At 36.1% G+C, this 26,627-nt stretch overlaps 1 protein-coding gene across 1 annotated transcript in view; it reads left to right on the top strand.

Annotated features, from left to right (window-relative positions):
• Positions 1 to 26,627, top strand: part of LRP1B (LDL receptor related protein 1B) — a 1,301,643-nt gene that overhangs the window by 784,552 nt on the left and 490,464 nt on the right. Inside the window, exon 31 of the mRNA XM_040971988.1 lies at positions 8,871 to 9,020. Coding sequence (XP_040827922.1) covers positions 8,871 to 9,020 — 150 coding nt within the window. The remainder of the gene's footprint in view (positions 1 to 8,870; positions 9,021 to 26,627) is intronic.

Genomic DNA, 26,627 nt, shown 5'->3' with positions numbered 1-26,627 from the left:
GGGATGGCATTGTGACGTTGTGCTTGTAGGGCTGGCATACCTTATACACGTTGATATGAGTCCTGGCTTTTCCACTCATTACCCATCTCCCTACTCAGGTACCCGGTAAAACACCAGAGGATGGCCCAAGGCTGCCTTCAACCTGGTCCAGCCACAGCCATTGTGGCTTTCTGGGCAGTTAACCAGAGGGAGGAGGTTGTCCTTCCCTCTTTCAGACCACAACTGTGCCTATCACATAAATAAACCAGGTCATTAAAAAAAAAACAATCTTTGTCCCTCATGTCAGAAACTCATTCCTGCATTTGATTTGTCATGCTGTTAATGCACTGAATCCTACTTTAAAAAAAATTTTGTTTTGTTCATTTGTTTTATGGAATAAGTTAAAGGAAGAGAAGGAGAGACAAATTTTCCATCTGTTGGTGTGTTCCACAAATGGCCACTTAAGCCAGTTTCGTTAAGCCAAAGCTATGAGCCAGCAGCCTCCTCCAGGCATCTCATGTGGGAACATGGACATGAGTCCTTGTGACATGCTCTGTTGCTGTTGCAGGTGCACCAGCAGGGATCCAGATGAAAAATAAAATAACTAGGCCATGAGCCTGCACCTGTATGGGACATTGGTGTTACAGACATTGGCTCTTGCTCTTGTGCCAGAATGCCAGCATCTTCCACATTTCTGTTTAGTTGTCTTAGTTGAGATGGAAGTAACACCCAAAACTGGGCCAGGCTGACACCTCAAGTCAGGAGTTTCTGCTGGGTCTCATCCAGTTATCAGGGAACTGAGTCACAAGTGGAGCAGCAGGGGATCAAACTGGCATTCATTTGGGATTCTGACATTGCAGGAAGTGACTTTGTCTGCTATGTTACAACACTAGTCATGTTTGTGAGGATTTCTTATTATTTCTTTACATAACCAAACGTAGGCTTATTGAAAGAGGTTCACTCCCCAAAAGTAAAACTGGGTTTCAAACAAAGCTTATCTACTCCCTCGGCCATATTAAATCTTAACAATTATACTACTCCCAGAGAGGCTCATTGCACATATTATTACCTGACCTTAAGCACAGACCAGAGAATAAAGCTGGCATGCTTTCAAGCATAGAAAGTGAAAAAGGGAAAACCACTCCTGGAAAACACAGCGCCAGTTAGGACACAAAATTTGACTTTTCTAAGCAGCCAGAGATAGGCAAGAATCAATTTCACTCTGTGCATTCTGAATCTTGAAATGCTAGTTTGAATGAAAATACCATTGACACACTAAACTTTCTACTTTGTGGGCTTATGTTTATGTTGCAGTTTACCAATTTCCCTCACTTGTTTGCAGTTGAATCCATATGTATGACATACTTGGTACAGAAGTGTTTTATAATCTTATGAAAGCTTCCAACTCCACCTTTTCTGAATATGTATCACAGAAGATTGAGTAGTTACAGCTTTCAGGCACTTACAGCTGAATAGCTTTGTTTCTGCTAGACACAAACTAACATTCAGGTTATCCATTGTTGGTCTCAATATTCTCAGCTAAGATTTATTGCGCAGTCTTCCATACATGAAGTGCTGAGGGCAGTGTACATAGCCGAGGATTTGCATTTCCCACCCAAAGTTATTTCTGTTTTAAAAATACCTTGCCTTTATGAATTGCATCTCTTAAGCCTCATGTAGAGCAATTCAGCTTGTTAATCAGCATTATCCTTTATGGCTTCTTCTTAAGAATCTAATACATTATAGCTATGTACTTGATATTATTCCTTTATTTTCAAGTAGTCCTAATAAAAGTCATATATTTGCTCAACTTTATGTGCACTGCCTTGTGATGTAAAAAGTAGTTTATTTGACCAGTTTGACTCAGATATTATATCAAGTAAATTTTGAAATACATTTATCGATAGTATTCCAAAGCACTTTATTAAAACCAAAATCAGCCGCCCTTTTTGTAAGTAATATTTTCTGCAAAAATTCATTGATGCTTTTACCTATGCAGTATAATGCATCTTCATTTAAATATATGAAACTTAATACTATAGACATTGTATAACAAATTAAGCACAAATGACATATAAGACTGCATACTCCAAAATAAACATGAAGAGTTATGAGAGAGAAATTGAGAAGTGAATATTATAGTTGCATATCCATCCAGTAAGCACAGAAACAATTTTAAATTACTATATGATCCCGCTGATTATACACTCATTCTTTGAATCAGCAATAGGTGTGAAAAAAAAGACTTTTATAAAATATCATGAACTATAAACTGATTCTAGATCCTGGAAAAAAATTTGGGCCCATCCTCAAGATTACCACATCCAAATAAGGAAAAACTCATAGCAAATTATAAGTTTTTGGGATAGTATGTTTACTGGAGCCAGAAAATAACAACAAAATGCCTAGTGTTATTTATGAGTCTCATGTACCGGAAACATGAATATAATACAAATAGACACTGTGAAAATAAAGAGAAAACTGGGAAAGTATGAGGGAAGGAATGAGGAGAAGGAGGTTATAACGAAGTAAATGGTATTTGGAAATTTCAGTGGAATCTTGAAGCAAAAACATGTCCTTTTAAAAAAAGTCTCAGGGGTCTGACATTATGGCATAGCTAGTGAAGCCACTGCCTGGGATGCCAGCATCCTGTATGAGTGTCAGTTCGAAACTTGACTGCTCCGCGTTTGATGCTATCCACTGATAATATCCGGGGAAAACAGTGGATGATGGCTGAAGTGATTGGGTGGGTCTCCATGCCAACACAGGAAATATGGAAAAGCTACAGGTTCATTGCTTTGGCATGGTATAGCCTTGGATGTTACGGCTAGATGGAGAGAGAATCAGCAGACTGGACATTTCTCTGTGACTTTCACTCTATCTCTGTAGCTTTAAATATATATTTTGAAAAGAAAGAAGTCACAGAAGTAAAGGGATTTTAATGTAAGTAATGAACCAGCTTTTATATAGGATCCCAGTGTGTGTTCAAGGCGAGTACTTAAGCTGCTAAGCTACTGTACCAGACCCAAAAGTATGCTGTTTTATGAGAAGCTTCCCAATTGTTTGCCAGGGTGTCTGTGCTATTCCACATCCCAGCAATGTATCCATGATCACAATCCTTTGGCATTCTCATTAGCATTTAGAGTTCCCTTGATTTTTTATTTTAGTAATTTGGATAGGTATGTTGTAATTAACATTACTGCGATTTGCATTTCCCTAAGATGTTGACTTTCTTTTCTTCTACTTTTCTGCCATCTGTGTATCTCTTGTTCATTCCTTTGCCAGTGTCCCAACTAGATTTAAAAAAAAGAATAAGAGCACTGAACCTTGAGAATTTTATATTGATAATTATCCTTTTTGAGTGTGTAGATTGCAAATAATTTCAATCAGCAGCATGTGTCTTATCATATTACACAGGGAAGTTGATTGCTTGACTGATGTTCATGTATAGTGGTGAATAAAATACAATCCCACAAGTTCTAATAATTAAGTTATTACAAAACAATTATTTATATGAATTAATATACAGATAGTTTCTGGCTTTGAAATAATGTTTTGTTGTAAAAGAAATTAAACAAACAAATCTTCTGTTCTCTTAACCAGGAGAAGCCAGTTATGACCTGATTTATATGCATCACACTTGCATTATGAGATAGTTATTTTTTTTCTTATCACTTCACAGTGGTGAAGTGAAGGTGTTTTCAGACCAAAACTGACATTGACACATGAACAAATTTAAAAGATTATAAAGTATGCGGTGTTTAAAAGAAATTTCCTGAATGACATTTTCTGAAAATACTTAAATTTAAACACACACATACACACTGGTGTCTGGAACCACCCAAAGAAATGATTAGAACACTGAGATACAGATTCAAGGGCATGTAATTTTAATAGGTTTTCAGATAAGCTTGATTCATAGCCTGGCAAGAGAATTAAGTAAGATTTGATAAATGATACAAATTGTTAGATAACTACTATTTTTATATTTCTTATGGACCTTCTTACTTTTAAAAATTGCTTTTTAATGCCATCACCTTTTTACTGTAAGTATGTAATATGAGAATTTTTAATTGAATCACTTAAAAGCAAAGACTAACGATAGTCTTTTTTTAACATCATTTTAACGTTTTGTTAATGCATAGCATTCTAAGAAAATATTGTACATTTGCTCATGTAAAAACAGATTATTTCTATTATGAGAGAAATTAAGTTGTCTCTGTTTTAGAATATCCATTTTATTTAAATTAAAATGGTCAAATAAAATATTACAGGAAATTTTCTTCTTGAAATAGCATTAAAGTACATTGTTCTTTTCATGAAGATTTTCCAAATTAAATGACTTCTTTCATTTAATCTTTTTAAGACTTATTTTAGTATTATTATTTTTTTATTTGAAAAGCAAAGTTATAGAGAGGAGGTACAAATGGAGATATCTTCCTGCTTGTTGGTACACTCCCGTGGTGGCTATCATGGCCAGAGAATGGTAGTTCCAGAGCCAGCCAGGAGCTTTTTCCGGGGCTCCCACAAGGGTGTGAAAAGTGCAGGATTTGTCTCATCCTAGGCTACTTTCTCAGGCTGGAGGCAGGTAGCTGGATCGGATATGGAGCAGCTCGGGCATGAAGCAGAACCCACAAAGGACCTGGCTACGTAGGCTGAGGTTTGCCCTTCGACACTATGATGTACTAATGGCTTTAGTTTTTTTGTTTGTTTGTTTGTTTTTAATACTAGAGCCAGATAATTTTTCAATCCATAAATACTTCTTGCAGGATAATATTGTGCTAATCATAGTATTTTTTTACAGGCAGCACCTTTAATTATTTGGATATTTTTATTTTGTTTGTAAGATTCATGTAATTATATGTCGTGTAGAATGACGGTGAGAGGGAGGGACACGAGCAGAGACAGAGAAACTGTGCATGTGCTGGCTCACTCCCTGGGTGATCACAAAGATATGACTGGGCCAGACTGAAGCCAGGAACCAGGATCTTGGCCACTATTTCCCATTATGGACTGCAAGGGCCTTGGTACTTGGGACGTGTTCACTGTTTCTCTGGGAGCATGACCAGGGAGATGCAACTGTAGTGCTCGTGGGCAGCAACCCACAATAAGGACTGTCTAATACAGACATAATTATTTTATTTCATGGGTTCGAGGAGGGCTTTATGCTTATGTTTAGTTTTGACTGATTTCCTCATAGGTATTGATTTCACATGTTAACATGACTAGTTTCAGCTGCATTCAAGCACTACTATTTTTCTGCTTGGTGATTCATCTTCTCACAGATTAGCATGAAAGCATCTAATTCAGAAACTTTCCAACATATCAATAGCAAATGACTTTTCACCATTATTAACATTTTGATGTGTGATAATAATACAATTTAAGAATCTTATTTTATGAAAACATTTGTACAACTGTACGTATATTTATGAGCACATGGAGTATAGCAATCATTTTTGAAATTTTTAATAGGTTTGTAAGATATATATCTTTTTAGTAAGCACAGGAAAATGCATTTATGGGGGTTCAAGGTTTAAATTAAAGGTGATACAGGAGAAAAGGTATATTTTGTGCACCATGTGACTTGAATCACAGGTATCAGTCATTTGGAACTTCAAGTACATTTGTCCTATGAAACACAATTATGTTGACCCAGAAATATTCAATATTAAAATTGTAATAAAAGATCTAGCCCATACTAAATAGACATATTGAATCACTGCATTCCTGCCTTTTTGATGTAGTATTTGGTATAACATTATGGCTGAGACACCTCATGGCTTGCTTGTATCCTGAGCTGGAGTCCCTGGGTTGGAGTTCCGTCTCTGCTCCTGAATGATTCCAGGTTCCTCCAGGTTCCTTCTAAGAATCCCCATGAGAGGCTGCAGTTGAAATCTAAAGTGATGCCTAACGTTGCATAACTACCATCCTTTCAGATGCCTGGATTGAGTACCTGGTAACTGGCTTTGCTCTGGCCTAGCCCTGACTCTACTGCATGCATCTGAGGAGTGAACCAGCACTTACAAGCTCTCTCTTTATCTCTCTATCTTTCAGTCTGTCTGTCTGCCTTTCAAATGGATAAAGTCAATTTTAAAACAAAAAGTCAATTTTAAAACAAAAAGTCAATTTTAAAAGTCATGATGATAAGTTTACAGAATACCTTAAAAACAATTTACAATTTTTCTTGGCAGGATTAATTAAATAATCCATGTACTCATTCAAAATTTATGACTTCTCAGCTCTATGTATAACATTGAAATAGACAGTGGCATTGCTAACTAAGGCGCAGCTATTCCTGCAGCCTCCCACAGGTCAGAAGCAAAGGCATCAAGTCACATACTTCTATTAGCTCTGAGGTATCTCGTTAAATGCTAATCTGTACAGCATTAGACTAGTTAGGCTGGAGAAACTAGAGGATGTTGGATGGGTTAGAAAGACCTGATTGTGGGTTAATTATAATCAGCCTCATTCAGCACGAATGCCTCCCCTTCTTACAAAAAAAAAAAAAGCATTAAGAAAATATAAAGAAACATATTCCTTTAAAAACTCCAGACTGGAATATTGATTTTAAAAAGCCAAGTTAGAGATAATAATAGATTACTCTAACAAATCCAGGAGTAAAGTTACTAGTGAAAAGGCAATTTCTTTACAGCCACTAAAAATGGGTCACAAATCTTACTCTCTAGTTTCTTTGCAGCCTAAGCAAAGAGAGAAATATGATCAGTTAAAACTTTATGTATTTCCCATATAGCTTAGCTGGCACTGGGCCTCTACAAGCGATTTCTCCCATAGGTCCTTGGGTAAAGAGGTCACTGTATGAGAAACTGCTTGTAGATGTTATATTCTGCATAACGTAACAATGTGTGTCCTGTGACTACTTCACATAGCATTTTTTATTCAAACTAAGGGTCTGATACCAAAGCTCAATTCGCTCAGAGAAACGGGGAGGGAGACTACTCAGAAATAGCTCTGTGGTAGGTTTGCTGGAGTAGAAGACACATTTCAGAATAGTTGAGTAAACTACATAATGTAAAAGGTGTTATCTATAAATATGTTTGTTACTTTAATTTTTATAAAAATTCAGCAAATGTTGGGTCGTATTTTGTGTCAGTATGTGGTAAAGATAAATTTCTTTTCTGATTAAATATAGAATTTTGTGCTTTAGACAGACAGCTAACTAAAAGGAAAAAATGGGTCTCTTATTCTGAAAGTCAGCTGATCTATGATAGGATTTATAACAGAAAAAAATTATAGTTGGACATGGTGTTATATCTATAAAATTATAAAATTGATGTAAAAATTTGAATATTGAATGATATTTTACATGAAATTATTTTACTCTAGAATTTTTTGTTGTACTATTTTTCCATAATAATTAAAGCAAGCTACCCACTGTGGTCATGAACAAATTCTGAAAACCGCATCCCTGCAGTGTGTAATTTTATGCATCATGATTTTATCTGTTGAACCTTCAGACATCCATTAGCAAAAACATACCAATAGCTCAGGAAATAGCTGATATATTGTATCGTCTTCTTTGGTTATTTGTACTTGATTAATACTAGTCTGATAAATCAATTCCATTCTCTGGCATGCAGTTCTCTGTGGTTCAGAATTGCTTGGGCCTCTGACCCAATTCCAGTGTCCTTGACTCCAGTCCTTCCTTCTTCCCTCCTTTCTTCCTTCTATTCCCCATCTCCCTCCTCTTGTTCATGTTAATTATTTTTAAAAGGGAAAGACTATTTGTGATTTGTTTGTTGATTTCTCCAAGGGAGATCCTAGGAATAGTTTCATACCATGCATATCTGAGTATAGGCCCATCTGTGTATCTTCCCCAGGTAACTATGAATCAACAAGGAGACAGATTTATTCTTATACCATGGACTCTCATCTTGTTAATAATGAATTTGATGCTTACTCTTAGCAAAACAAAACAAAAAACTACTTATCTGAAGACTTTGAAGACAATGACTACCATTACAATATAGGAAATTTTCTATAAAATACAATAAGACTGCTTTGGAACTCTAATATGGGGTAATTTCAAAATCCATTGGCTTAAGTCACTCATTTACTGAATGCTTTACTGCCTTGTGAGCCATTTCAACGCTACACTCTGTTGAAAATATTTGAGCTTTTGGCTCACATGAAAATGAAGAGTAATTAATTTTTTTAAAGATCAATTTATTTTTACTGGAAAGGCAGTTATGAGGAGAAAGAGAAAGACTGATCTTGTGTCCACTGGTTCACTCCCCAAATGGCTGAGGCCAGAGCTGAGTCAAACTGAAGCCAGGACCCAGGAGCTCCCTCCAGATCTCCCATGTGGATGCAGGGGCCTAAGACCTTGAGCCAGTTTCAGCTGCTTTCCCAGAGCAGCACAAGACAGGAGCTGAATCAGACATGAAGCAGCTGGGACACCAATATTTGCTTCCAGTACTGCAGTGGTGACTTCACTTGCTATACAACTTATGCCTTCCCCAGAAGTAAAGTTTTCACTGGTGACATTATTGTCCAAACTGAATTATATCTATATAATATACATAATATAAATATATAAAAATGATACTGAGAGATATACTGAGGAGAACAAGCACTCAATTTGGAAATTGAAACTTGTTGAAAATATCTGAAACATCTGTCTATTAGCCCAAATAAGGAAATGTCATAGCAATGGTTTAATGATCAAGGGCAATAGCTGTTCATTGGCTACAAAACTGTAAACCTTCTCCATCAGTTAAAATAATGTATGTCTATTTCCCATAACTAGATTTTATTTTTTAAGTCAGAAATCTTCCAATTAATCTTTCCCTTCCATATCTGGTGATGCTGGCTAATTATCACAATCTAAGTGACTGTTGTTATGTCTAAGTTATATAATTTAATTACAGGTCTATCGATAGACTATGTGGAAAATAAGCTGTATTGGATCAGTTCGGGAAATGGAACCATAAATAGATGCAACCTGGATGGTGGTAATTTAGAAGTAATAGAGTCAATGAAAGAAGAATTAACAAAAGCCACAGCCCTAACCATCATGGGTAAGTGTGATGAGTCTATGGCTAGGATGCCTTGTATTGATTGATGATTAATTATTATCTGTTTAAAAGCTTAGGAAAGTTACTGATGCATTAAAACCAGAAGTATATTCAAATAGCACATCTCTATGTTTCTTTCCATGTATATATATGTATATATATATATATTTATTTGCTAAAGTAAACAAATATAAATATATATATATTTACTTTGGTGAACATACTTGTAAGATTTTCCAGGGCATGGGCTTAACAATCTTAATAATATTTGCTTTGCTGTTACTGTTTTTAGCTTACTGTGATATATACTAGATTATGATTGTTTTTTGTACTGTATTACGGTGTCCTAACATGTAAGAACCTTTTGTATTTGTCACAATAACATAAAAGTTGGCTTAACTCTGCTTAGACAGGATAGCTTTAGCTATGCACGGAATTTACAAGATGTAGCAATGGGATGCACTGGTCTGGTGATTGAAATCTGTCCCCAGCATACAGATCCTTACTATTCATTGGAATGAGTAGAAATTTTACTGAATTCAGTCTTATTTTCATTCCTTTTGTTTAAACTTATGGGGGGAAATTAGTGGAGATTTTATTGAATTCTGTCTCATTTTCATGGCTTTTGTTTCATCTTATGGTGGGGGAAAGGTACCAGGCAAGTATGATGATCAGGACGTTAATGCAGGTATGACTTTATGTACAATAGAAAAGAAACTCCTACTGAATTAACATGGGAAGTCAATTTTGGAAATATAACTTTGCAACATAAGGTGACTGGAAATTTTAAAAAGCTGTGCAAGTGGGAACTATACAGGAAGGCTTCCTGGTGAGGAGGTTGGTGCTCTCCTTAGAGAACTTTTTTCTTTGAGCTTTTCCTCTGTGCGGAGCGCTGTGAGGATTAGGCAGCCCTGGGGAGCTCAGCAGCTCTGTTTGACTATGGGAAATCAGAAAACTGATGGATACCTTTGTAATTGTGAATCTCATGGCACAGCAAGCATGATCCTTTAAAAAACTTCTACTATTCATAAAAAGACCAACTGGAGTATTTATCTGTGCTGTAATATATGAAATAAGTTAGGTTTATTAATTCTGCATTCTATAATCTTTCAACATTGCACTTCTTTCCAGGCTTAGTGTGAGGATTTTTCATTTTGTGCATGTCCAATTTAGGGGTAGGCAATAAAGATTCACAAGTTAAAATTGTTATTTGAGAAATGTTTAAAATTCATTTTATTAAAAACAATCACATATTTTCCAGTTAAAGGACCAATATATCAAAGAAGAGACAATAAAGCTTGGATATTGAAAGTTATTATTTAAGAGGGAATTAGTCTTCCTTTTTCTTACAAGGGAGAGAAAAAGACATTGTTTTAAACAATTATAAAGTGTTAAGACGATTTGCATTTTAATTTTACATCTGGGAAATATAGATATTAAACACTTCTGCTTAAGTCAGAAAACTTGAGAATTACTTCAGTATGTATTTATGTTACATTGAAAAGTAATGTTTGTAAAAATGTGAAAGCTGGAATCTGATGTTGTTTAATTTGACACTTAAAATGCTCTACAATTTATCTGGTGAGCCATCAGACGTTTAAGTGACTTCCTCTTGCTGTGTCTTTTTCCTAAATTACAATACTAAATTATTTCTTACAATTATTTTTTCAAAACAGTGGTTTTTTTTGGCTAAATGTAGAACTTTGAACTGTAAAAAAACATAATGTAGACTTTAAATATTGCCAATTTTTCTTTCTGGTCTGTCAGTATTTCCTGTGATGTTCTTATGCAACATTATTTCAGCATTTTTCCATTTGTAGTTAGAAGCTTTGTACTCATATATGCCCATGTGCACTCGTAAGTTGTACCTGATGAGCAGAATATTTAAGAGTTGGAATTTTTACAATTGTTTTATACAAATATGGAATGATAAAGAAGCTTATTTTATATCTGTTTTGCCAAATTAATATCTTTGTTTTATGTATTTTTTGCACATTTTTAAAGATATAATAAGCTCAAGCAGAGTTTAAATTGTACAAGTGGAAGTGGTGAAATATGATCATCCAAAGTGCCAGTAACATTGTTTTTAAAGATCTTAATGTATATTTCATTAAATCATCCCCAAAGTAACAAACAGTAGAACTCGAGGGAGGCAGATGTGTTTGAGAAGTGATTCAGACAAGGGATGCTGATGACATCACCAGTGTGCCTGGATTCTTTTCCAAGCTCTGACTCCCAGTTCCAATGTCCTGCCATTGTGGAGCCTGGGAATCAGTCATCATTGGGTATGCCTCTCCTTCAGGAGACACGGATTGAGGTCCCAGCTCCCAGTTTAGTTTCTGGCCTTTGAAGGATCTGGACAGTGACCAGCAAATACAAACTGCCTATTTTCCATTTTCTCTCTTCATCTGAAATAAGTAAGTAAATTAGTTAGAGTAACTTTTGTTTTAACTCTGTCATGTCATTTCAGTGAAAGGCAATGACTTTAATGACATGCATATTATGAAAATATACATTATGAAATCTTGCCTTATGTTAAATGCGAGACTTAATCAAGTTTTTAAATGTGATATCTACTGATGCTTTTGAGCAGGAAATATCTATTTACAAAACTCAGTTTTAGATCAGGTAGTGTATTTTAACTAAAATAAAATAAAACAGAATTTGTGAGGTGTGGATAGCCAGGCGGCATGACTCCCGAGGGGCGGGGAGGTCTTGGGTAACCCATGAGCCAATGGCACTGGGCCAAACCCCTGGGCATCTGGCTGTGTACTCTGGGAACTTAGGGATGTGCACTTACATTTGGTCTGGAGGATGGCACAAGTGGGGGCAAGCAGGGGCTTGGAGGGTCATGTCCACATGAGGAATGACATCTGAGGGTCTTTCATGGACAAGGCCACTGTACTTGCAGGGCTAGATTATGGAGCCCACAAGTGAAAGTAGGAACAAGGAATGGCTAAAATGAGTCTGGTCCATGAGATTCACCAGCATGTGAATGAATTGGGTCTGGGGCAGAATCTGTGGGGGAATAAGTGGGCTCACTCATATGGAACAGCAGTCTCCATTGGCACATGCAAGATCTGGGACTGGGAACAGGCCTGATCGGGCAGCTAAGGGAATAACCTGATTGGGTTGGGATTCCTACTTGTGATTGAAAGCTGGAATGAGAGTAGTGGGTTGGGATGGACATGGCTGCACCCAAGCATGAGTGTGGTCCAGTGGGATCTGTGGGCCCATCTTTGTGGAGGGTGCTTAGTCCATAAACCCCAGGTGTGGGGGTCTGGAGGTTTCCAGATTTCCTGGCTCAGTCCCTTTTGTCCACCTGCTAGAACTGGTCCTCCACAGTGGAGGAGACAGAGTAGTAGACAGCTGGCTCAGATCCACATAGAGGACATGGCAGCCCACTGGGGCTTTCAGAAGACATCTGTTACCATAGCAGAGGTAGGAGAACAGAACAGATTGGCAACTACCCCAGCCCCATGATGATGGCAAATATCTGGGCAAATTGGAGACTCTAAGGCGGACTGTGTCAGCCAATGGATATTAAAAGTGTTCCCTCGTCCTTGGATTGGTGAGATCAACATTTCAGAGCTATAGAAACTGCCTGGGCAGAACTCTCAGAGCATTCCCTATATCAGGAACCTCGGTCGATGTTGGGAGGCCATTCCTCAACCCAGGGTACTGTAGGGGTGGTTTGGAGTTTGGGTAGGGTTTCTTCCACTGTATCAGTCCTCCTCCCCGAAACAGGAGGAACAGGGAAAAGAAATGGAAAACTTGGAAACAATGATCACACCCACTTTTTCCTGACATCAGATCCTTCCCACTTTGGTCAACTGTTTGCATCATCATAAATAAATAAATTAATTAATTATAAGAAATGGTAATCCCTGCCTCTCCCCAGTATAAACTTAGGTTGGTTCATGGATAAGATGGAAGAATGAAATTGGGGGGGAAGTCACAATGGGCTGTGATTGTGCTATGACTTTAATGCCATATGAAAATATAATGCCATCACTTAGAATTCTTTTACTAAGTGGATGGAAGGCTGTGCATCTGGACTACTCCCTTCCACCACAGGGTATTTAACCCTGGAAGAGAAAAATCAACATAACAAAACTCATGAATGTCTCTCCCAGTAGGGCACTAACTGGATATATCACAATATATCTATCTGCTGGAAGGTTAAAAATTTGAAGATCATCACTGAAGATAGGCAGGGGAGGAATCTGTACAAATTTCATGGCTGAGTTCTGAACTTACACTCCTGTTCAGGTTAACTCTCTTTTCAGAGCTCCATTTTTTTCTCTGTGAGAGCAGAAAATGGGGTGATAACCTTGTTCCTGCTGAGTGTATTCTAGTCATGGAAAAAAAGGCAATAAAAAAGTAAAACAGCACAACCTCACCACTCCCCAGGGGATTACTGATGATTGCAGTTACAAATATTTAAAAAGCACAGTATACTGAAATTGTACATCAAGGATGTGAATAATTGGATTGTGAAATAACTCATACATACAAGCATATGTTCATTGCCCATAGAGACTGCATAGCTAATAGATGTTAAATCAGTGAAATGTGTATTTCACTAGCATTTAAGAGTATTCTTTGTTAAAAATCTCTTTATACACTTCTGCCCCTTTTTAATCTTTTTAATCTTCATCAGCATCAATATACAATGTTATGGAATTAATTGACATAATATTGAGTAAACAATATGTTAAAAATAATGCAAGCTCCCTTCTTCGAAACATCTGGGTTGAGACAGTATCAATGACAGGTTCAAAAAATAACAAACAACCAAACAAAAATTACAGGTTAAATCAAGGCAAACATGTGGTATCTAACCTTTTGGGATTCGCTCATTTCCCTTAGCATTATAGTTTCCAGTTGGGCCCATTTAGCCACAAAGAACTGCATTTTTTTTTCATGATTCTGAATTTTAACCCTTGGCATCCTTCATTTTACTTGGAATAATATATGAATAAGGAAGGAAGGAAGGAAGGAAGGCGGGTAGGTAGGTAGGTAGGTAGTTAGTTATCATATAGCCTTGTAAGGATAACTGCAAAGAATGATGGTTTCCAGCCCAAGCAAACTAACAGAGACATGAAAACCTACCCCTGCCACCCTGCTGCTGATTTCAACCCAGAGAGTACCAAGTGCCACCTCTGATTTGGTAATCACTTTTACTGTTGTCATCTAAATGCTTTGTTTAAAATACAGAAAGTTAATTACATTGACAGTCATCTTCCCAGGTGTTCCTGATGGCTAGCCGGTTATCAGTTATGTTTATATTGATGTAACAGGTAGATTTTCATGTCTGTTCTGCAGTGACCTAAGGAGTTCTCTGGGGCAGATCCAATTTGAATATTGCATACAATGGATTATGAAGACTCTTAGCATCTTTAAAGTTACTAAATATAAGCTGACAAGCTTATAACTTTCTTTCCTATTTTCATTTATTTACTTACTTGAGAGACAGATAAAGAAAGTGGAAGGCACAGAGGGGCAGATAAAGCTCCTGTATGTTTATCCACCCGCGAAAGTGCACAGTGGCTGAAACTAGGACCATGAGACTAGAGCTCCATTAGGATCTTGTGCATGGATGAAAAGAAGACAATCAGTTAAGCAATCTGCTGCTGTCTCCCAGGTTCTGCATTTGCAGGAAACTGGAATCAAAAAGCAGAGCTGCAAACAGAACCCTCCCACTCTGATGTGGCATGCGGGCTTCCTTACTGCTGATCACTCCAAATGCCTACTCCTTTTTGCATTTTTGATAATGACCTGGAAGACTGTTTATTTTTTTCCCATCTGTTAGAACAGTTTGGAAAAGATATGAATACAATAGCTTCTGTTTTCATATACAACAGCTGGTAGCTCTAAAATTGTATTTACTATCTTATAGGTTCAATATTATTTCTCAGTACTATAGTTCTTAGTCACAAGGAGTTCATTCCAAGATGCCCAACTGATACTTGAGACTGTAGCTCCTATTACAGTATGTATGTTCTGTGCTGTTTCTATGCATGTACAGCTAACTCTGATATATGACAAAATGTAATTTGTGCATTAGTTACAATGAAAGATTAACAGCAGTAACTAGTAATAAAATGAAAGAGGCTCCTGTCTCCTGGCTTTGGATTGGTGCAGCTCCACTTGATGCGGCCATTTGGGTAGAGAATTATTGGATAGAAGATCTTCCTCTCTGTCTCTCCTCCTTTCTGTATATCTGACTTTGCAATAAAAATAACTCATATATATACATACATATATATACACACACATATGTGTATATATGTAAGTTTCTTGAATTAATGATTATAAGTAAAAATACTTTCCATCATGAGTTTTAAATGACTTGTGTTTAAAATACTAAGTAGTCAGTTATGTGGTAGTTAACCATCGATCCCCTCATTTTCACTTGTGGGGTTTGTTTTTATCCCCCTCCTCCACACTTTTGGGATTTTCCTAGCTGTTAATGTCTGTAGGAGGTAGTGGAGTAGACTCAAGTTAATCAAGTGTTGTTCAATTTTTAAGTGCCTTTGGGGGTGGGGCAATATAAAAGCTATCGATTAAAATTAGGGTTTGTAGGTTATTTATGGATTTTTAAGTTACTATCCATTTTCCCTGTCAGAATGTGCATTTTGAGAGCCAATTGCATATATTGTATTTATGCTGAAGAGAAAGTTACAAAAATCAATTCATGAGGCTGTAACAAAGTGTACATATAAAACAAATATACTGGAAGAAATAGGCTTATTGGTATTTGCAGAAAATTAAGATGGAATTAAGGAAATAGGATAGTGGCTTATCTCTATTTTGTACTCTTCTAGTGAAGCATGGAATACCTAAGGCAAATGGATCACAAATTTAAAATAGAAGTGAGGTTGTGAATATTCTTATTCAAGTAAACTTGAAAAGAGCTATATAAAGAAAATTCATGCTATCAGACTAGATAGTGAGCATGTGGTGTGATATGGGTAATTGTGATAATGTCTAATGCAATGAATCATGCGTAATTCATGACATGTTAAGTGTGTGAATTCCAGGCGTTACAATGGTTCTGAGCTTGAATTTAACCCCACTCCTACACTCACACACTGGAGCTGTTTCTCTTTCTTTTTTTTTTCATTCTTTTGTCTACTAGTTTATTGCATAGCCACTGTTTTAAAATTTATTATCTACCTGCCTTTTTAGTATTACTGTTGTTTTAGTGGTATTTTGTGATCTTTGTAAGCTATTTATTTAGTATTTGTAGACAAGGATTATTTGCTATCTTAACATTTTGTTCTTGATTGTCATGGAGCATTCAGGTTCTAAAAACATACCATGTTTGTGTGTAAAGTATTATTATGATATTTATATTTTATATTGTGATAGTTCTGGAGGCCAGAGTTTTTTTTTTATTTTAAGATTTTGTTTATTTTAATTGGAAAGGCGGATATACAGAAAGGAGAGACAGGAAGATCTTCCAATGATTCACTCCCCAAGTGTCCACCATGGTCTGAGCTGAACTGATCTGAAGCCAGAAGCCCAGAGCTGCTTCTGGGTCCCCCACGTGGGTTGAGTGTCCCAGAGCTTTGAGCTGTCTGGAAGTTAGAGTTTTGAGATTAGAGTCGTCAGGCTCTCGGGAGGTTCTGTTCTGCATCACCGGTAACTAATTTCTTGTATCCTAATCTGGAAAGCAGTGAAAGAAAAGAGAGACAGCAGGGGTATGAAGAATGGTTTCCACAGCCCCTATTACAAAGGCACTAGTAAAATCTTTAAAAGTTCTACCCTAATAATCTAATTCAAAAGGGACCAACAGGCCCCTTTCCTCAATACCATCATATTCAATTTACTACTATGAATTTTTAGGACACATTCAGTCTCTATAAACACACACGCAAACATGGGGAAATAGAGAAAAATAGAATAAATAAGATGTTTCTCTGTGTTTGATTCTATATATAAATGATACTAAATCACGTTATGATCCTAATTAGGTGAATAGATTATCATAGTCTTTTATGACTAAATATTGTCTTGGAGATCAATAAAATCACTGTCTTTCCTAAGTGAGGAAAATATATACTCCAAGTTACTCTTTACTAATCAACTGTGTATTCTAGCATAACTATAAAACTATAGTCATTAATTTTCTATTTTTTAGAAATAAGAGGGCCAAATGTAGTAGCCTAGTGGCTAAAGCCTTCACCTTGCATACACAAGAATCCTGTATTGGGCACCGGTTCATGTCCTGGCTGCTCTGCTTACAACCCAGCTTTTTGCTTGTGGTCTCCGAAAGCCACAAAGCCTTGGAACCCTGTACCCATGTGGGAGACCTGCAAGAAGCTTCTTGTTCCTGGCTTCAGATATGCTCAGCTCCAGGCATTGCACACATAAGGAGTTAACTAGCAGACAGAATATCTTTCCCTCTGTCTCTCCTTCTCTTTGTAATTCTGCCTTTCCAAATTTGAAAGAAAATAAAATCTTAGAAAAGAAAGAAGAAATAGGAACCTTAGCCATATGAACTGTAAGGTTTAAGCTCATGTGGTTTTTCACTAATGAGTTGGTTTACTATACACAAAACACTTTAAAAATATTTACATATGTTAAAACAATGTATAAAAACAAATTTATCACTAGAAATAGTTTATAAATTTATAAATATTTAATGTTATATAGATTTTATAAAGTAAGCAAAATTATTTAACTTAAAGTATTGAGAATAAATATTACATTACTTAAACTACTTACATTGGAATAGGTTGGAACTTTTTTGCACATTTATTTATTTGAAAGACATGATTTCAGAGAAGGGGAGATAGACATGCACACACACACACTCACATAGAGAGAGAGAGAGAAACTTCCTCTAACTTCCTCTGCTTGGTAGTTCTTGGTCAGGCTGTAGACAGGAGTGAGGAAGTATGAATGAGACTAGTGACCCATGTACTTGGCCGTCTTCCACTGTCTTTGGTGTGTTGGAAGTAAGCTGGATCAGAAGCAGAGTGGCTAGGAGGGGGCTGTTAAGCTGGCGCTCATGGTATCCCAGAATATTGGGATTTAACTTTGCCTGTTGCTGGTCCATTAACAGATTGGTACATTTGTAATCATACATGTAGCTGTCTCCAATACCATCAAAAATAATTGTAATTGGATAACTTCTCTTATAATATAAAACAAGATGAGTCACAGGTAAAGATCTATGAAAACCTTTGAATACACTATCTCCACAAATCCATCTGTCAGGTGATTTTTTTTTCCTGCATTATCAATTACAGCTTAACTGTGTTCTATTGATTTGTTTTGAGTAGCAATTTGCAAGAAACAGACTTAATAAGTAAATATTAGAGATAGATTGAATTTTGTCTTCTATTGTAATCAATCAATGAGAGGGAAGGACGTGCACCTATGAATTTTCAGTCTCTTGGCAGGAATAAGCTCAGCTCTATAATGAGCAGAAAGCTGCCTTATGTTGCCTTTGTATGTACACATTTGTTTTAAGTGAAAGCTAACAAACTAGGCTAACCACTTGTCCTTTAAGGAACATTGAAACAAATGTTTTCAACAAGTGTAACCCTTGAGGACACTTATACTTTGTGAACTCATTCTTGAACTTATCATAATGGCTTCTGTGGAGACACAGAGTACATTGATAGTTTAGTTATAGTAAAGCAATGACTGTCAAATTAAAATGCCTCTAGTCATTAACTGAATGTCAGAGAATGTCATATTCATTTGTGTAAGAATGAATATGGTGTTAATATTATTGGTGACTAATCGTTTCAAATGTTCCCACTAGACTTGATAAGGCACTTAAAATCATCTAACCTCTCCACTACCTGAGAAACTTGGAGTCACAATTAATGGCTCAACATTACGCTTCGTACTAACACAAATGTTCAGCTTGTATCACAGATTTGCAGTAGATTTATAGCAGTGTCCTTTTTAGCCAAATATTATCTAATGTAATAAATAAAGTTAAGGCTCAGTAAAAATAAAGCTTGTCTGGTGCTCAATATCCAGTGCTTGTTATGAATTTCCTCAGGTATATACTATACTTTATAAATCATCGTAGAAAATAAAAGATGGCATATAATAAATTGCTACTAATACTGATATGCAGAAATCATAAAAACCTCTTTTGTACTTTATAAGATGATTTATTAGACATAGTTGTCACGGCATCCATGCCATGTTATGAATGATGCCAAATGACAGGCTGAAGGACTGGTGTATCTGATCTTTCTAAACTGCCCATATTGAGAGCTAGCAGCTTCTCAGATATCTGGTCTAAAATAACTCTACACGCTGTCTTCTGACAGAGTGGGAAGTTTGTTCAATTCGAACTTCTTTACCTCACTAGTCCACTGTAAAGGAAATGTCCTTTGCCTTACACAATGTAAATCCACTTCATATATTGTCACATGTGGATTATTTTTTAATCCAAGTCTGCTACGTTTCCATTTCCTCTGAACTGAAATGGGCTGAAGTTTACAGTGTCAAGCAGATCCTGGTTTTCAGGAGATTCCTCCTCTTTCCTTCCTCCTTTTCCTCTCTGCTTGTGCCTCATCTTTTGCTCACTGCCTTACGCTCTTGCTTTTCTCTCTCTCTCCCATTTGTTTACTGGTACTTTCCTTTGTGGGATAGACAAAAATTTCACCTTTCTACATTTTTCTGATCTGAAAGTAGCTGGAATCAGTCATATTCTGAAATTACTTTTGCATTCAAGATTGTCAAATGTGATGCACATAAGCCTGAAAATCTTGTTGACCTGTGTGACTTGATAGTGCAGCTGTATTTTTTTGCTGGTGCTGTTTTAGAGGGTGGAAGATAACATAATGATTGCATTAGGTTTTATTCAACATAAGAGTCTAAGTATTAAAAAATATTTTTAAAAAGTACTGCTTTGGCAGAAGTAGCTGATGGACCAATGTTGAAGAATGGTGTCATATGACTGAGTTAAAAGAATCAGCATTGCAGGGTTCAGAATACTGCTGTATTGGAATACACGTGAGAATAAACTTGCAAGTTACATAAAAATTCTAGTAAGAATCCCATACATTTCCTAAAATGATGCCCATGAAGAAGAGGAAGAGATTCACTCCACTAGTGAACAGGTTTTAGAGTTGGAATAATGATGTTCGTGAGCTAGCAAATACAAGAGACATGGTTCTACCATACAAGGAAGACAGCTTGACTGAAGTCTCATAACTAAAGCATTTGCCTTTGTACTCCTCTTTCTCTCCTGTACAAACGTGACTCCTTGAAAATTGCACCTTTGAGGATGGTTTAAAATGAGCTGGAATTTATAGGATTGCCTCTGGTCGATGCCCCTTTCTTCTAACCAATAAAATGTAATATGGTGCCTATAAAATAATGAGAAATAAAAGGAAAATCATTTAAGATGAAAAATAAATTCAGTGTACAAATAAATGCTTTGAGCACAACTAGATTTGAAGAAATAAAATTATTTACTGACAAAGAATCACTGGCAGCTAAAAAGCTAAAAGTACAGGCCAAATCAGATACGCATTCCTGGCAAATTCCAAAAAAATAACAGGTAGAACGGATGATGATACTTTAAGTGAACATATTTTGATGACATTTTCTTTTTCTGTTTATTTTCTATGATATAATTCTGTAGTCTCAAGAATTTTCCCATTTCCCCTTCCTTCTTCTCCATGTCCCTTCCCCCTCATTGTTTTCCCAAATCAGTGACATAATTAATGTCATAGAAATAATTGCATTTCTTTAAAAATCACTACTTATTAGAAGTGTGTCAAAAATGGTATATGTGTATGATTAAATATACTTAATTCTTGGGATCAAATCACTGTAAAGCTGGCTTTTCATCAATATAAGCTTTTAGTATACCCAAAAATCATGCAGGAAAGAGGACAGATTTATTTTCCATTCGTTGTTAGATGTCTACCATACTTGAGCCCTTTCCTAATAAAAATTAGCCATATTATAATTCCTTAAAAATATATTTTATTTATTTATTTTGAAAGGCAGACTGATGAAGCAAAGGAAGAAAGTGGATGTAAGAGAATAGAGTAGGGAGAGGGCAGGGAGTGTATCAAGAGGGAGAGGAATTTTTGATTCACGTGTTGGTACCCCACATCTGCAGCATCCAGGTCATGGCCAGGCTGAAACCAACCCCAGCTGGGTCTCTTTTTTGAGTGACAGGGACCTGTCTCACTTGAATCATCAGCTGTCTTCTCAGGTGTGTGAATAGAATTGTATTAAAATTGTATCAGTGGAGTCACCATGGCATAGTAGGTTAAGACTGCCTGTGGTGCCAGCATCCCCTATGGGTGCCAGTTTGATTCCAAGATGCTCTACTCCTAATCTAGCACTCTGTTAATGTGACTGGGAAAGTAATTAAAGATGGCCCAATTACTTGGGCTTCTGTACCCATGTGGATGGCACAGAAGGAACTCCAGGCACCTGGTTTCAGACTGGCCCAGCTGATAAAATGTAAAGTGAAGACAGCCAATTCCCATATCAGAGTAACGGGCTTCAAGTACAGATGCTGAAAGGCAGCAGGTGACAGCTGACGTGTTTGGGTCTATGACAGCCATGTCCATTTCTGTCCCTTGGCTTTGCTTTATTAAAGCCCTGGTGATTCTGGGTATTTGGGAAGTAAAACAATGAATAGGAATTATCTCCTTTTTGTCTGTTTTTCTCCCCAAAATCAAAATGTGTGTTTATATGTCTGGGTGTGTATCTCTGTATCAAATATATGTGTGTGTGTGTATGTATACACACATATATGCATTTATATTTCTATTTAATTATTTATCCCCTTAAAGCAAGGAATACTTATGTACAATATCAGCAATCATAAACATATTATAGAATTCATACTTTCATTGTTCAAAATATTGAACCATCTAAGCACTAAGGATTTGAATTCAAAAGTGGAGGAAATGAATCACACTTTTTTGGAAAATATGAGGGCTCTTCAAAAAGTTCATGGAAAAAGTTAGGCATGGAGTTCAAATATTTTTTCACCAAAACAAACTTATCTTTTAATTGCATTTTCCTACACATGTTTGAAATCTTATAGAGTCAGTCAGTTCTGGAACATTTTATACATACATATGAATATAGAAAATGTAATTTTAAAATAGGAATGTATTGGATTGAGTCCTCTCACAGGAACTAAACAGCTTAAGGGAAGAAAATTCTATAAAATTACAGAAGTATGAGTTGTTAAAAAATTCACAAAAATATTGATGTTTGGGGTATTTTAAGTTCTTCAAGGTCATCTAGTACCCCAGTCTAACAATATTCTCCTTTTTAAGAGTAACAATAGTTGATCATCCAAGTAAATACAATTAAATATTTTGATAACAGTCTTATATAATTCTCCCAGTAATCCATGGAGAGGTGCCATTACCAGTATTTAACACCTGAAGCTCAGCTAGCCTATGCTAATTAAACAGGCACATAGCTATTAAATAGTAAAGCAAACTTTGCAATCCATTCTGCTTAGACTGTAAAGCCCATGTTTCTGCTAGGAAGTTGTTCTGTAGCTGTGTTTGTAATAAGTTATACGTGGACTTGATGGCAAGACACAGTGTACTTTGCAATGCTACTTGTAGTAGCTAAGGTAAGGAGAAAATCTACATATTCATTACACAGGAATGTTAAAATGGATCGTGTCGTATCTATGTACTGGAATATAAGCAGCTGTGGAAATGGTATTGCTGTAGCTCAGGTAACAAGGCACTATAAACTGGGTGCCTTTAAAAAAAAAAGCATTTATTTCTAACAGTTCTGAGGCTGAGAACTGCAAGAATAAGATGCAGGTTGATTTGGTTTTGGGGGAGAGATCTTCCCTTGTCTGCCAGCCCCTCACATGGTGTCCATACAGGAGGGAGGGAAAGCAAATCTATTTAATCTATCCATGTGTGTCACCACAAGGCCCCATCTCCATAGTCTCTTGCATTAATTAGCACTGAAAGTTTCAGCTTGCACATAGCATTGTAATGAAAGTTGGAGTTCCATTATAAACTGATGTAAAGGAACAGAGGAGCACAACTCACCCGCAGTAGCGTGAAATCTGCACTAACCCCACTGTATTTACTGATCTTAATTCCTTTCCAAAATATATTTGAATTACAAACAGTTCCTGCACAAACTTTCATTTTTATCGTCTATATACATGTCTTGAATGAATGAATGAATGTACATGTATGAATGATGTGAGATACTGAAAAAACAACCTTATATTCACAGAGAATATGCTCTGTTCTTGATAGTTCACACAAATTAGTACTAAAAGACAATGACTACGTGTTGGAGTTACTGTGACTGAAGTTATTACCTCTAAAAACACAATGGATTGCCCAAGGCTGAGTCGTTAATTTGTTGGGGTCTTCCTAGTACATCAATGGCTGAGACCTGGCTAATTTTGCCCATAGAAGGCAGTGTCTGAAGACATGTTAGGTGGTGACAATAGCACCCTTGTCTAGAAAGTGGAGAAAAGGACACTGTGAACATCTGAGAAGTCATAGCAACTCATACCATGTTTAGACCTAATGTTAATAATGTCGAAATTGAAAAGCCAGTAAATGACCAAAATGACTCTCGACCTTCCTGGTTGATCTGCTCTGCCAATTCCAGGATTCTGACTAGTGACCCTTCGTCCCAAGTGTCGGATAAAATGAAAATTCTATTTTCAGAATTAAAGTGGAACTTAGAAAAGTTGATGTTGCATAAGTTTTTGATAAAAAGGGTTGTAGAGATAGAGTTGAAGATAATACATAGACTTTTCTGTTCCTCAAATATAATTTAATAAAAAGGGGAAGTATGCCTCTTGTTTTTGGAGTTACATACAGTTCTCTTACTCTTCCATTGGCATTATTATTTTTGGCAAGGTTGATTCATTTATTGATCCAGCCATTTATCATGTAACAGTCATGAATCAGCATTACTTAAGTGCTAATCGCATAGCAGAGTCAAGTACATCCAGGCAAGAAAGCATTTTCTTTCCTTAAAGAGCTGGTCGTCTTAGTACTGGAAAAACAATATAACTTGAACAAGTGAAATCTGGTTTGTCTGAGGGTAAATGATGCCCACAGGGGGAAAAAGGTCAGTTAGAGCAGAGGAATGGGGAGTACGGGGCTGAGTTAGAGGGAAGGAACCTGAGACATTCCACATTTTCTGCAGAGAGGTCATTGCAGATCTCATAGAAAAGTGAGAGCAGAGCACTAGGGGACTTTAGGGGTGAGTCCCTTGGGTATCTGGGGAGTATCCCATCAGGGAGAGTAGCTTCACTGTCTGATTGTGTCATCTTTTGCCTTTAAAAAGTAAGAAATTCTTTGTTAGTTAACTCTCTTACATGACACAGTCATAGAAAGTATCGATGGAATTTTTTCTGTGCTTGGAAATACCTAGTGTGTGATGGGTTCCTCTTTTTCCTAAGCATAATAATGCAGTTCTTCTACAAGTAAAATATAAAAACTGAGCTAAAGATAATCATCTACAATAATGTTACATCTTTAGTGAAACGTGTAATTTTCACATGTATGCAGTTCTTAATGGTGATGGAATTCGGTCTACTCCAAATGTTTTTGCTCCAGTTTATTATACCCAATGTTATTCCCCATGTGCATTCATTTCAATAAGAAATTTTTAGTAAATATTATTTAACTTTGAAGAATATCTCTTTAATTTCAGAGATCTAAAGTGTCTTATTACTGAAAATTTTGATATTTTGTATTTTTATTGAAATCCATTCACCATTTAAAGTTGTCTAAACTGCAACAAATTGTTACCTTATTTTAGAAAAATATTGACTTATGAGCAGGAAAGTATTTTTTTCAGGTCTTCTGAAATCAAGCACGAGGATACTTAAAAAGTTTGTGGAAGTTGTAATGAACGTGTTCATAATTTGAAAAGTGATGTCAACAATTTTGACATTCTTTCATGTGAGGAAACTCCAAAATTTCATGGACACCCATGTTGTGAGCAAACTGCACAAATAAGAGAAAAGTTTCTACAAAATAAGCATTCTTTAATTTTAACACAAACATTTTGAAATACTTTCATATTTGTAAAACTTCCACAGAAAGTATAACATATAAACTTAATATATATATATATATATATTATTGATTACATTGCATCATGCGACACAGTTTTACAGGCACTGGGATTCCTCCCTCCCCTCCTCAAAACCCGCTCCCCTCCCCATGGTGGATTCTTCTATCTTGTTGCATTACCACAGGTCAAATTCAAATAAAATATATTTTTATTTAAACTTTTTACACAAATTAGAAAAGCAAGCCTAGTTTCTGCCTTTGACATGGGTTGAAATAAATATTGTATCTTAAGCATTTAAGGTTCCTAATAGGTTTTTGTATAATCATTATATTATACCTTACTGAGTTAGGTAACTTGTTCAACTTAAGAAAATGTAGGCAGGACCAGCATTGCGATGTAGCATGTTAAGCTGCTGCTTATAATGTCCTCAGCCCATACTAGAATTCCAATTTGAAGCCTGCATACTCTGCTACTTATACAGCTTTCTGTAAATGTGCTTGGGAAGGCAGCAAAGAGGCGGCCTAAATCATTGGATTTCTGCCTCTTTTATGAGAAATCAGGAAGAGACCCTGACTCAGCCGTTGCCATTGTTAGTCCTTTAGGGAAGTGAACCAGCAGAGGGAAGATTTCTCTGTGTTTTTCTGTCTCTCTCTTACTTTCTTCTTCTCTCTCTGCTACTCTGTGTTTCAGAATGATCAATCATTATTCACTTTAAAAAAGGAAGAAAAAATATAAGGAAAAAATTCATCAAATGATATCATTTTAAAGCAATTCAAATAATATCCTGATTTAAAGATTATGTCTACAATCACTTCAGTAAAAAATCCAGTAAATCAGTTGTTACACTTATGCTTTCATCTGTCAATTCATAAATACACAATATTTTTAAAAGTACTAAAAATATAATGTACATTTTATGTGATATGCTTTCAAATCATACTGTTTGAGCAGGGTGTTTGTAGTAACACTCAGTCGTTTGCCTCAAGGAACTTCAAATGCATCCACCCAAATTTTCTAAGCCATCAGTCTTCTAATCGCCATACCACTATTCATTACAGTTACAGTTACACATGAAATATATTCAGGCAGTTTGCCCAGCACTAAGAACAGTACATAGTTGTCTTCGCTAAGTACTCAAGCTGGCGTTAATGAAAAGTAATAGCCCATCAAACTTTACATTAAAAGTACTGTGAGAATCTCCAAAGGACTATAGGTAATCTTCTTCTAGCAATTTTTGTCTTCTTAAAATTCTGTGTTCCAATGTGTTGTTCTCCTTAATGTTAATTAGCTAGCAGGATGGATAAATACAGCTACAGCAAAGTACATCATAGTTCAGTTTTTGTCATCAGATTATAATTAGTGATTAGAGAATGATCTTATTAACATGGATGGAAAAATTAAATCACTTTGGCTTCATCATAGCTAATGGCATGAAATAGTGATTGTTTCTCCTTTGTAAATGAGTGAATGGTAACTTTAGCTGCAGTCATTTCCACAGAAATAATATAGATTGTTCAATTTTTAATATACTTAAAAAAGAACATATTTAAAATACCTAAAGTTGTGTTT

The sequence above is a fragment of the Ochotona curzoniae genome, unplaced genomic scaffold (genome assembly GCF_017591425.1).
Source record: "Ochotona curzoniae isolate NIBS_2020 unplaced genomic scaffold, NIBS_Ocur_1.0 contig_2210, whole genome shotgun sequence".
NCBI classification, from domain to species: Eukaryota; Metazoa; Chordata; class Mammalia; order Lagomorpha; family Ochotonidae; genus Ochotona; species Ochotona curzoniae.
Note: the sequence above shows the minus strand (reverse complement) of the source record. Positions and strands in the feature narration are given on the sequence as shown.